Raw genomic sequence first — 13,650 nt, 5'->3', positions numbered from 1 at the left:
GGAGGGCAGGATGGGGCTGGCAGATCGGCGGACGGGGGTTCCCAGCAAGGCGAGGCCGAGCAAGGGACGAGGTTCTACTCCCAGCGGGCCCCTCCCAGCGCAGGACGGGCAAAGCTGCGACGCCTCCGGTTGTGTGCGGGCTGCGCCGCACGTCCCCTCGGTTGGAAAGATGACGCTCCTACAGGAGGAAGGCGGGAGGCGTGTCTGACCGGCGGAGCTGAAAATCTCTAGCCCAGGCTCGCTTTAAGCTGCGGCAGAGGCGACATGTCGCTCGTGCTTTCTCGCCGCCTGTGCCGGGCGCTGCTGCTCCTCCTTCTCGCTCTGCTCTCCAGAGGCGCTTCCGCCGAACCCCCGTCGGCGGAGCAGCGCTGCTTTTGTCAGGTGAGTCGAGCCGGCCGGCAGGTAAGCGGGCTGCCTCCTTCGCCCACCCTCTCAGCCCGGGGCACATCCGGTATATATATGTGCTGGGGAAGCCGCTCTACAGCACACGGGCTCGGGGAGATGTCTGAATGGGGGCGCGCGTCCTTCTTTGCGCCCCACCCCCGCCTCTGTAAAGAGAAGGATTCCTCCCCTGGAGATTTGGTGGGAGATTTGGTGGAAGAGTTGCAGGACTCTTAAGTGCCAGGACGGCGGGCCAGGTTCTCGGAGCTCTAGTCTTCGCTAGGTAGCCCCAAGGCGCAGGCTTGCTCTGTAATTAAGCCCGGGATTGTAAAAGTAAAAGGGCCATTAGCGCTACGGGAGCCCGGATCCTGCTGCCTTTCTGGATAAGTCGTTCCCACGGGCTATCTGGTTCCGCGAGGAGAAATTGTGGCCTTTGGTATAAGGCTCAAAGGATTAGGAGAAAGAGGCTTTGATGTTAAAAGGGATTAATTTATACGGCTATCCTAGCGTGCTGCAGCACCTTTATTGTACCTAAAATGATACTGTGATTGGCGGTTTCTTGGTGTTAGTTGAGGCTACATTCTTCAAAAGTTTGATGGATTCAAGCTTGACTCTCTTCTGTCTAAAACAAATTGTTGAAAGGAATTTGGACAGAGGAGCAGGCTCTTCTTTTACAGCATCCTTTCCCAGGATGGTACCTTCCAGATGTGTTGGAAACTGTTGGAAATTTTGCAGTTTGGGTTGGTCTTAACTACAGGGACCCAGATGCTTGGTTTGTTCCTTAGGATCTGTGGCTATCTTGGTAATTTGCTTTTTTAAAAAATCTTTTAAGAAATTCATCATAATGAACGGAAGGTTACTCTGTTGTAAAGCAAAGAAGCACCAACTTCAAACACTCCTATGTGGTATTTCTAATTATACCCTTAGGCTACACAAAAGAGTTGTAGCTGTATTTTATTTTCTGTTTGATATATGGGGATTTTGTGATTTGTCACATCCACTGTGATAGCCATTTGATGTGGAATTTCAACATGCTTTTGAAATTCAGTAGTCTAAAATGTTGGTGAACCCTGGCTTAACATATATAGCCATTGTAAATTATAAACTATATAAACCATAATATGTGTTAAACCCAGGGAACTCTGGATCTAGGAAGCAGTAATTTAGTGAGTTATTTGAACCAGGTCTGAGAATTTCAATCCCAAAATACTGAATCTGGAACTTTACATATCGCATAGCAGTAGATCCCATTGGATTTATTACAGCTTCTGAGTAAACATGCAGAACAAAACAACTAAAAATTGTTTCTAGTAATATGGCCCCTGGTTGTGTGGACCAATCTCTCATCTGAAACTAACTTGTCGCATCCTAGACCAACACTTGATAAAGATAAGAGCTCTTCCAAATAGTTTTTTGTATTGATTAGAAGATGCTGTCTGTGAGTGGGATGGGTGTTTTTAATGTGTTGTTTTATTATGATTTATTCCAATGGACAGTTTCACTTAACATGAGTTTAGTATGGATGATTCATTAATGGCACTGTATTATGTTGTGTAATTGGAGGAGTCATTATACAATATGGCAGTATACAAGAACAAGTTCCTGAATTGCAATCAGTCTGAAAGGGTCCTTTAACTTTCACAATAATTTTCTTAATCTACAAAATGAGGGCAGTGATTATATAGCCCAAGTTGTGTTAACTCTGATACATTGTAAGACCTATTTCTCTAAATTTAGTACATTGAGGATGCAGCCTTCATCAAATAAATAAATAAATATTCCAAGTTTTCTTGTGGCTTTCCAGAAACTCATTGCTGTTATTTCTGGGGGTGGGTTGTGCTAAGTATTCTGGAACTACTTAAAGATGGTCTATTTTTATTTTTTATTGCTAATTACCATGCCTATGATAAGAATAAATACCAGTAGAAAAAAAATGTTTGTAGCTCTGGGTTGAGCTGTGAGGTCCTTGATAATCTCTGAACTTGGTTTTCTTGCAGACGTTTCATTACCAAACTAGGTAACATCATCATTCACATGTTAAAACCATCCCTATAAAAGCTGGTCTCATCTGCTAGCACTGAAGATGTTACCTAGTTTGGTAATGAAATAACTGCAGGAAAACCACTGAGCTCAGGGGGCACCAAGGAATCCTGTAAGAATAAGTAACCTGATGATCTCCAGATATTTAGAAATTCCAATACCATTAATTCTAACCTTTATTTCTCATGTCTAGGGATGTAATTCAAAGAGGGCACCAGATTTTGCTGGTTTGTGTGCTGCTCCAGGTTGCCTCATTTTCATTAATAGGGATGTGTGTATTTGAGGTGACACACATGGTTGAGACCTGAATTAACTTTTTGAACTTTTTTTGAAGATATGTTCCAGTGAACATTATCACTTTTTTTGAGGCCTGTATTTACAGTTGTTTCATATACTGGGATTCATGCCATAGGCTAAGCTGTAATGTAGTCTTGTTCGTGGATTACTATTACATAAAGTCAGCCAATTATGATGTGTTCAGTATGTAACCCATGGTAAAGAAAATTATAGTTCATTGTGTCATACAAAGATAGCTGAGCTTGTTTAAGGCCAAATTGCATCCATCTCCAAATTGATGTAGTATGTTGGGTTGGAGTATTGGGCCACATGGAGAGCATTGTTCCAGAAAGGATGCTTTAAAGACAGAAACTTATTCCAGAATCACTCTGAATTAAGATTGCAGCGTTTACTCTAACCCTAACCTTCTTCACTGATCTTTCCTGAAATCAGCATTGCAAGAACAGCATATTCTCATTTTTTTGGGTTTTACAATCCCCTTCATTTGCCATGTTGATGTATTGGTTGTTTCAGGCAGAATATAATATAAATGAATTTTAAGAGGTGCATATTTATTTCAGAAGAAGCGATAAGGTACATTCATTCTTAAATTAATAGACATCCCTAATGACTAAGAATGAAAATTAGCTCGGTCAAATTCTCACTGAGCTTTATATTCAGTGCTTTCATCTAAAGGTATATTGCCCCCTATGTTTTTTTATCAAGGAAAAGTTTATTGCTAGAAGAGTAATTTTGTCTAGTGTGGTCTGAGCATTTTTTAAGTTAAAAATGCTCTCCCATCTTGTGGGATTGAATTCTAGAATATATACACAATATATAATGATTGTGCTTAGGGTGTATTTCTGTCTGGCCTTTATTAAATCCTTAATGGCTGGTTCCATTGGATGATGTGTTGTTGTTTTTTAGTTGAAAACATAGATGCATTTGCAAAGCTTGCCAGCCAAACCAATTCTCTTTGGATCATACAGGGATGTGAGACATTGCTACCAAATGTAGGAATTTGGCAACAAATTGTGTTAGCACTTCAGTGTCAGCTTTTAAATGTAACTAATAACTTCAATTGTACTAGACAGAAGTCAAATGGGTAGCTTGTAGGAATCTCTCTCTCTTTGCAACTTCCTTGTAAGGCCACATGCTATAAATCTCCTTTCCCCGGAAATTACTCTTTTCTGAGCTGTTTGTCAAAGTTTTGTCTCACATTTGGCCTCTGAAGCAAACAATCACATAGCTAAAACAGTAACTGAATACATTTGTTTTAAATGATAGATTACTGCATGGATCCCTTCTTCCTCCGTTAAGGCATAGATGATGATGATTAAATTAATTTAAGCCCTGTCATTTTTGTTTTAAAAATGCCCAAGTTATGAAAAGAATCAATAATGCACATAAAACAGGACAAATGCTTATCTTTCAACAAAATGAAATAGGTAACAATTTTATTGCTTGTCATTTTTAAAGTTTTTTTTTAAAGTTTTTAAAAAAGTTTTCACTGCCCACGAGAAAAATAGGGAACCAATGTTTTTCTTTGGGGTGACTCTTCCAACTTCTGCATGGTGTCAAACAGAAATAAATGTAATCTTGGATGGCTGAAGGAGGCTTCTGGACAGGACTGGAGATGTCATTCTGTTTTAGACTGAGGAGGTTTGGATGGAGAACAACAGGCTTCAACTGAATCTTGGTAGATGGTTATGGGTGCGGGATTCCTTTGTATCTGGGGGTTTACCAATTTTGGTATTGGATGGGGTTTCACTGCCCTAAATAAACCTGGTGTGTGTGTGTGTGTGTGTGTGTTCCTCCTAGCCTCAGAGTTCTTGCTCAAGAAGCAGGTAGCAATTGTAGTTAGGAGAGTGTTTCCTCAATTTTGTGTTGTGTACCAGTTGTGCCCTTTCCTGGATTATAAAGCTGTTTTCTTAGTCACTCATGTCCTGGTCATCTCAAGTATGGAGTATAATAATGTGCTGTACATGTGGCTACCTTGAAAAATACCCATAAGCTGCTAGGGGAGAATGTGGCTACGTGGGTAGTTCCCGGTGCCTCTAGGGGTGCATATGTACTGTAATATAATATTTCTGCTGTGTGACAGCATTGGATGACACTTTCTCCTCAAAAAGGAAGTCAAAAATAGGAGAAGGTAGAGTGAATGCCTCATCTTCCCTTCTAGTTTCAAGCACATTTGGACACATTGAGAGTACAATTTTCTTTCAAGCATAGAGATAATTTGGATCTCGGGCATTCAGAATTTTGTTTTTTACTAAATGCTGAGTAAATTGTTACAGGAATTATTTTGGTCTTTTAAAAATAACATCCTCTTTTTTTCTCATTAGGTCACCGGTCATTTAGACGACTGCACTTGTGATGTCGAGACTATTGATACCTTCAACAATTATAACCTTTTTCCCCAGTTACAAGAACTTCTGCAAAGTGATTATTTCAGATATTACAAGGTAGCTGTTTACTTTTCTTATGCATATAGGCCCATATTCATTGTGACATTCTCTTTTGGGGAAAAGCAATGTCCTACATAGTGGAGTAAGACACACTAGGCCAAAGAAATTAAAAACAAATAGTAAGAAAAAAGAGGTAAAACTTTTTATGCTTACAATAGCAATAGCACTTAGACATATACTGCTTTACAGTGCTTTTCAGCCCTCTCTAAGTTGTTTAGAGTCAGCATATTGCCTCCAACAATCTAGGTCCTCATTTTACCCACCTCGGAAGGACAGAAGGCTGAGTCTACCTTGAGCCTGGTGAGATTCGAACAGCCAAATTGTAGTCAGCCGACAGTCAGCAGAAGTAGCCTGCAGTACAGTATTCTAACCACTGTGCCACCATGGCTCTTATTACTTGCTATAACCATCATATTACTTCCATGCCCACTTACTAAGCTACCTCCTTTAAACCTATCATCTCTCTTGTTTGAGGATCTCACCAGCTCCATCCAACCAAAACCTTCTAAATCTTTCTGACTGAGAAAGTCTGGGAATTGAAGTCTTAAAATTGCCATGTTTGAAAAACACTGTTGTAAATGATGAACCTGCCTCACTTATCTTGTACTGATCACTTCTTTATTTTATCCACAGTCATTCTGCACCTATTTATTCTTAACCTTATCAAGGGGATCACAAATCTTCTCTTCTTACTTGACCAGAGTTGAATTAATTTCTAAGTTATCCACATATTTTCATGCTTATTTTACTTCTACTACATACAGTTGTTAACACATATTCCCACTAATTTTCAACTTCTCATTCAGACAAAACAGTTTGTAATTCAAGCTTATTTTTATTTATGTGATATGTTTTTTCTAAGTCCAAAAATGTACAAAATATTTCTTCAGATAAAACAATTGTATCTATTATATTTTTAATGTTCTCAGAGTATATTTAATTCATTTTATCATCTTTTTCCTTGAGGATGAACATTCTTTCAGGTATGATTCTTACCCTGAAATTAACCTCTGAATTACTCCTTCCAACATTCTCTCACTATCATTTCATTCCAAATTATTTCATCATTTTGATTTGTAAAAATAATTTTTATTCCACTACTATTACTCCATAAACATCCAAGATGTCCTAAATCTCTTACATTTCACATTGTTACAAGAGGCTGCCATGTTCTCTTTTCCCCTTCATTCATTTAGATTACAGGAATTTAACCTCTGTTTATTTTTCATACTCTTCAGAATCAACTATAAAATAGTTCAGCATTTTCTATTTTTTTTTAAAAATGCTTATTTTTTGAGAATGCTTATTGTACATATGTAGGTATGTTTACTTTTTTAAGGATTCAAATCTAAGACAAAGGTCTTAATATTACTTTTCAAATTCTTAAAAAGGTTATGAATAAAGAAGAAAAAAGTTGTTTATGTGGTATATACAGTTTGGTGAAAAGTAATGGTTTAAGGCACCAGGTTAAAATCCAGAAAACCAAAAAGTGACCAGTTTTAATTGTAATTCTAGTCCTGTCTTAGTCATGAAAACCAGCTGGGTGACTTTGGGCCAGTCACTTTCTCAAAGCCCAACTCTCCTCTCAGGGTTGTTGTGGGGAAAATAGGAGGAGAAAGAAGTTATTAGGTATGTTAGCCACCTTGAGTTATTCATCAAAATAATAGAGGTGAGAAGGGAATAATTAAAAATATGCTTTAATGGGTTGCCAAAAATATATTACATTTAATTCCAACAGCTACTACTACACAATTCAGCCCATTTTTCAGTTTCATGACTTAGCCTTGGTTAAAATATGTAGTGTTTTGTTTATTTAGAATCATAGAAGACAGTACAGAACAGGGTTGTCAAACTTGATTTCATTGAGGGACACATCAGGGTTGTATTTGACCTGTGGGGCTGTGTGGGTGGGACCAGGGTGGGCGGGGCCAGCTTGATGTCAATCCTGCAGCTCTTTGCCAGTGAAAACAGAGCTGGGGCAGCGTGCGTGGCTCCTCCACGCTCCGTTTTCAGCTGCAATTGCCTCCTACAGCCCTCTGCCAGTGAAAATGGAGCTGTCCACCCCAGCTCCGTTTTCACTGGCAGAGGGCTGTAGGAGGCTGTTGCAGCTGAAAACAGAGTCTGGGAGGGCTCCAGGAGGCCCTCACAAGCTCTGTTTTCACTGGCAGAGGCACTGCAGGCCGGTCCTTCACTGTTTCCAGGGCAGTCCCATGGACCAGATCTAAGCACCTTGCAGGCCAAATCCATCTCACAGGCCTTGAATTTGACACCCCTGGTATAGAAGAAAGCATTAGAAATGAGTGACCAAACTTTTATTTCATCCTTGGTTTATTTATAATTTAAATACGGTATTTATTCTTTTCTCCTCTTTTCCAGGTTAACCTAAAGAAGCCTTGTCCTTTCTGGAGTGATGGCAGTCATTGTGGAATTAGGCACTGTGCTGTTAATCCGTGCCCATCTGTAAGTGTCAGGAAAAAAAATAAAATCCTTTTCTATTTTCCCAATCCTGATATATTTTAATACATTCCATTTAGCCTGCAGAAAACTTGCTTTATGGAAAATACAAAAGCCAAACCTTGGCAATATCCCAGCGTGCTTCTTTGTTTTACAGGTAGTCCTCAATTTAAAACCACAATTGAGCCCAAACTTTTTGTTACTAAGTGAAACATTTGTTAAATGAGTTTTACCCCATTTTACAACTTCGCTTCCCACAGTTGCTAAGTGAATCACTGAGGTTAAGTTAGTAACACAATTGTTAAGTGAATCTGACTTCCTCATTGCCTTTGCTTGTCAAAAAGTTACAAAAGAGATCCCGGGGTCACAGAAACCATCATAAATATGAGTCAGTTGCCAAGGATCTGAAGTTTGATCACATGACCATGGGGATAGTCATTTTTGAAAAACAGTCCTAAGTTGCTTTTTCAGTGCCGTTGTAACTTTGAATAGTCCCCGAATGAACTGCTGTAAGTGGAGGACTACCTATATTTTGTTCTGAAAAAATATGATAGAAAATCTGTTTTGTTGAGGTATTAAGATTTAAGAGCTGACCAGCAGCAGTAATAGCTGCCAGATGCTGTAAATCTGATGCAATGTTAGGCTGATGAAATGAAGATGATTCAGCATAGCCTGGCTATTTCCCTTTAAGACTGGAGATGGGTTCTATCCCTTTAAGAGGTGTTTATATGAGGCAGGCATTAGAGGGCATGTTCTCTCTCTTTGTGTCCAGTATTCATTGCAGAAGTTCTCCGTGTAGACTTAAGAAGAAGAAAAATTACTTGTAAGGTATTTTGTCTACCATGTATATGCCTGTATATAACTGTTGTATATAAACCACTGTTAAATGTCTAAGTCTCTGTGTGCTGGGTTTTGCTTCAGGGTTGTCCCATAATGGTAGTGACGCTGCAAACGCTCTGACATGTTTCTTCTATCTTCTTTTAGAAGAACTGTCTGGCTTCTGTTTATTTTGTTGATAATATGATTCCCTGTGCTTGCTCAGGGAATACATAAGCCCTCCTTGCCTGTTCATGAGCTCTGCTAGTTGTCCTTCTTCTCCAGACAAGGGTCATAACCAGATGTTTCTTCAGAATTTCATCATAGGGAAATATGATTCCAGCAATGGAGAGAGGTCTAGCCTTTGTAGCCCCTTCCCTCTGGAATCCATTCAATACATTGAAAGAGGGTATATAAATAGCACACGTTCAACCAACATGGAGTTCGCAGTATATTGAAAGTACTACATGGTACACTGTAGCAGCTTTTTCAACCTGGAACTTTTCAGATTGTCAAAAGTGAATTGATAGATTTTACAAAATAAAATATTGTACAGTTAAAACCAGATAGCTGAAGGACCACTATGCCCTCATGCAGGGGTGGGATTCAAATTTTTTAGCAACCGGTTCTGTGGGTGTGGCTTAGGTGGTGGGCGTGGCTTGGGTCATGTGACTGGGTGGACATGGCTTGGTGATCATGTTATAGGCTGGATGTGGCCAACTCAATATCACTCACATCGAGGCACGCATCTCCTCGCCTGGCCTCTCATGTCTGTGGGGATGCTGCAACAGTCGTAAGTGTGAAAAATGGTCATAAGTCACTTTTTTCAGTGCCATTGTAACTTTGAATGGTCACTCCACACAAGCAAAGTACCAGCAAAGGAGGAAAAAAAAAAACTCCAGAGAAGTTCCAGAGACAGGAAGTCTAGTCCTGCCAAGAACGTAATAAGGGTTAACGGAGAGGCAGTTTCTGTAAGCAACACCAGAATGTTTCCTTCCTGCCTTCCTTACAGGATTAGGCCAGTAATTTCTTCTAACAACCAGTTCACCGAACTGCTTAGAATGTCAACAACCTGTTCTAGCGAATAGGTGTGAACTGGTAGAATCTCACCCCTGCCCTCATCATGTCTCATTAAGATCTTTTGGTGAATCTATTTTCTGGCCCACCTTCTGGTTTGAATGAGTGGAAATTGAAGGTTCCTCAAAAAAACCTGATGTCTTATTCTGGAATGTCTTTTCAGATTCCTGTATTTTGTACATTTTTAGATCAATGATAAGAATTAGTTTTACTAGATTAGTTTTTTTTAATCTCCTTTTTTAAAAAAACACGATGGTCCATTTTTGGTTTTTATGGGTTTATTATTACATTTCTGATGTTTCTAATTTAGTTCCCCTTTTGATAGTATTCTGCTACCATAGATTATTGGATGATCTTTATGATGCTTGCTCTTTATATAAATATGTCTTATTTTGTGATAGAGGTAATAAAAATTAAAGGATTAAAAAAAGGATCATGACTCATCAAAAAGCCACTGGTTTTAATTAGAGTGTTCCATGAGCTTGCCCATTCTGGATTTTAAGCCTAGTTTTAACCAAAAGTATTAAAACAGTTATAATGGCTTGTCTGAGAAAGTATAGTTAAAACAAATCATGATTTCATGTGATCCCTGAAATCAGATATAACAATCCTTGGTTTATACTTCCTATTCAAATTGCTTCTCCAGCAAAAAAATTAGTGTGGACCCAAAAGTTAAACACTATTAAATATTACATATTAAATAAACGCATCAAACTTGACTTCATTATCTCTTGTTTTCAGGAAGAGGTTCCTTGTGGAATTAGATCAGAGACTAATAAGGTAAGTACCAATCAGGTCCAGCCAGAACTCACTGGATCCAGGATAACTCTCCTGTTCTCTATGTGGTATTTGAAAAAAAAAACATTGGTTGTTTTTCCTTAAACTAATGACATCTTGATTTATGAGTCATTGTGATAATCATCAACCTACTTGCTAGGCCTGTCATTCCAACTTCAAATAGATATTATGCATTTAAGACCCCAAGAAATATAAAAAAGCTCTTAGTTTGTCCAATAACTATTGGATGAATGGTTTACCTAAAATAGAGACAAATGTGGATTTTTTAAAAAATTATCACAAGGAAAGAGGGTGAGGGATACTGAGTGGCCCATGGCCCATGTGGTTGACAGGCAAGAGTTGATCTGAGAATTGCTGGTTGTTAACTCATAGTGGTGAGTACATTTGAATTAGTTTCACATCTCCTGTCATCTTGTTTTATAGTATTCAGAAGCAGCTGCTGCCACTCCCTTGGCTGAAAGCTGTGAAAAAGCAGAAAACCTTGGGGCTGTTGACAAATCTTTGAGGTATAATTTATTTTTCTGAATAAACATGATGGCGGGGTGTTTGCTGGTTGCATACATTTTCTTCTTCCCCTAGAAGTTAGTTTATTTGTTTGATTTTTATCCTACCTTTAAGATTTTACAAGTAACTCAAGGCAGTGAATCTACCTAATACTTTTTTCTCCCCTTATTTTCCCTACAAGAACAACTCTGTGAGGCGAATTGGACCGAGAGAGTAGCTGGCTCAAAGTCACCCAGCTGGCTTTCATGCCTAATGTGGGACTAGAACTCATGGCCTCCTGGTTTCTAAGCCAGTACCTTAACCACTTTAGCTTGTACTTTTTAGTGTAGTCTGCCTGGACCCACTTTGTCAGAGTGGGCTGATGGAGGAATTGTATATCCTTTCCTCTGCAGAACCCAATGGTGACTTTTTTAATGTAAAAATTGTTTCATTTGTAAATCCCTCACTTTCAACTGGGAGACTTTGTCCACAAGCAAAATAATTCAGGTTCAATAGTTCATCTTATCCAAGAAGCATGCTTTCCCTCCCTTCTGCAGGCATGAGTACTTTTAGCAGCTTTTAAAAAAGGGGGAACTTCTAGTTTGGCAACATCCGTTGCTATTATTTCAGTCAGTTGCAATAGCACTTAGACTTATATACCACTTCACAGTGCTTTAAAGTCATGGGTGGGCTGCTGGGGGCTCGCAGGGGTTCGGGAGAGCCCGTAGCTAAGATTCCACCCATCCCACCCCACCCCTCCCAGGAGTCCCCACGGGGCCCGTTTTGGATGCAGGTAAGTGCAGGGCACGATGTGGAGGCTCGGGGAGGACAAAAAATGGGCCACCCGGAAGTTTGGGAAGGCCAGAAACAGGCCTGTTTCTGGCTTCCAGAGAACCTCCGGAGCCCAGGGAGGCTATTTTAGCGCTCCCAGAGGCTCAAGGAAAGGAGCCCGGGGAGGTCAAAAACGCCTCCCCGTGATGCAGGAAGCTGAGTAGGCCACGCCCATGCCCACCCAGCAACCGGGCAGAGAACCCGTTGCTAAAATTTTTGAAGCCACCCCTGTTTACAGCCTTCTCTAAGTGGTTTACAGAGTCAGCCTATTGCCTCCAACAATCTGGGTCCCCATATTACAGACTTCGGAAGGATGGAAGGCTGAATCAGATACAGCCGGTGGCTTAGGCACAGCACAATGTGTTTCACCACAGTTTATTTAATTAAAGTATATTGTACGAACTATGAAGCTGTGTTTGCATATCACACTAAGTTATAAAATGTGGTTTACAAACCACAGTTGTTGGGTTCATATTAACATAAATCAAAACCCTAACTTTATTATATTTTAGTGTAAATGGTGTTTCAATTATATGTTAACCCATCTTGAAGTGCCAAATTCAGGGTTCCTGCCAGCCCTCTTAACTGTTGCCTACCAATGTTTTCAGGCATGCTGATACTACCTGTGACACTTTCACACCTCCCACAGTCATTTTATCCAGGTCCCTGTATTTACGTACAACCATTTTCTCACTTATTTTGCAGTGAAGAAACTGCACGGGCTATGATTCAATGGACTCAGCATGACGATTCTTCAGAAAACTTTTGTGAAGCTGATGGTACTGTTGGTGTCTCCATTGTCTGTGTTTCTATTGAGGCATCTAAGGTGGTTGCAAAGATTACAGAATAAGAGAGTTGGAAGAGACCTTGGATAACTTCTAATCCAACCTTCTGCTCCAGCAGAGAAATGCTATACCATTTCAGACAAATGGTTGTCCAATCTCTTCTTAAAAACCTCTAGTGCCCACAAGTTCTGGAGGATTTAAAGAAAGCTGGCATATGTATTTGAGATACACAGACACATGCTTGTCATCTTTATGGCCACCCTCTTACTCTTATGTAAAATGTAAACTCCTCTAAGAGTGGGAGGAGAAGATAAAAGGCAAAACAACATAGGAGAAAGCTGTGGTCCAAATCAGAGGTCCCCAACCTTTACGGTTTGGTGATCCGGTGTAGGGGAGGGGGGAGTGGGAAACCGGCTTGCCACTTGTGCGTGGGCCGACTAGTTCACGTGGCCTGGTTCCAAACAGACCGCAACCTGGTAGTAGGCCATGGCTTGAGGTTTGGGGACCCCGGTCCAAATTATAATGCTTGCCATTTATTTGGTTATATGATGAAAACAGAAAATATCCCTGGGCCTTAGCTAGATGTTTGGGGAATAGCTGTATGTATTCACAAACGGAACATCTTTAGAGAGCATTCAATGACATTAAAATGGCAGGTATGACCAGGTGATCAAGGCCATTCTTTTTTACATGTGTAGGTTGCATTGGATATTAGAAAGGGACAGAGTTGCCTAGCCATGCCCACCATTTTGATATTGCAAGTCTGCCCTGTTTATATAAAAACCACACAAGGAATTTTAACTCCAATTTCATGGTCAAAAAAGATAATGGGGCAAATTTGGGGAGAAGCTACAATTCTCAAATCTGAAATGGTACTCACTTCTGGGCCAGCATCATACAGCTTCTGTATATAGGAAGACCACATGGCAGATCAGCTGCTTCTTCCCAAAGGGGATCTTCAGAAAAAATGGACTGAGTCATGATTGGGGGGGAAATGGGGGTAGGACCCAGTGTGACGGGAAGCGGGCTCAGAGGGGGGGAAGAGGGTAGTGGAGCGCAGGTGGCTTAGGTTTGGGGAGCCGGGGAGGCCAGTTTGGGCCTGGTCTTATGGTGGTTCTCTCAGGGCCTCCTCCATACCTTGAGGCACTCTGTGCTCTGCTTAATGACTGCAAAGAGTGTGGTTGTTAAGCAAGGTGATTGTGTGGACGCCTTGCTTAACAACCACTATAACACATGACTGT

At 40.3% G+C, this 13,650-nt stretch overlaps 1 protein-coding gene across 1 annotated transcript in view; it reads left to right on the top strand.

The window, feature by feature from the left end:
- Positions 1-220: 220 nt before the first annotated feature.
- ERO1A (endoplasmic reticulum oxidoreductase 1 alpha) overlaps positions 221-13,650 on the top strand; it is a 29,652-nt gene continuing 16,222 nt past the window's right edge. The window contains exons 1-6 of the mRNA XM_026698732.2: positions 221-381; positions 5,043-5,162; positions 7,542-7,625; positions 10,254-10,292; positions 10,734-10,816; positions 12,330-12,403. Coding sequence (XP_026554517.1) covers positions 265-381; positions 5,043-5,162; positions 7,542-7,625; positions 10,254-10,292; positions 10,734-10,816; positions 12,330-12,403 — 517 coding nt within the window. The 5' untranslated portion in view covers positions 221-264. The remainder of the gene's footprint in view (positions 382-5,042; positions 5,163-7,541; positions 7,626-10,253; positions 10,293-10,733; positions 10,817-12,329; positions 12,404-13,650) is intronic.

The sequence above is a fragment of the Pseudonaja textilis genome, chromosome 1 (assembly GCF_049901715.1).
Source record: "Pseudonaja textilis isolate UNSWEBS1 chromosome 1, rPseTex1.2, whole genome shotgun sequence".
In the NCBI taxonomy this organism is placed as follows: Eukaryota; Metazoa; Chordata; class Lepidosauria; order Squamata; family Elapidae; genus Pseudonaja; species Pseudonaja textilis.
Note: the sequence above shows the minus strand (reverse complement) of the source record. Positions and strands in the feature narration are given on the sequence as shown.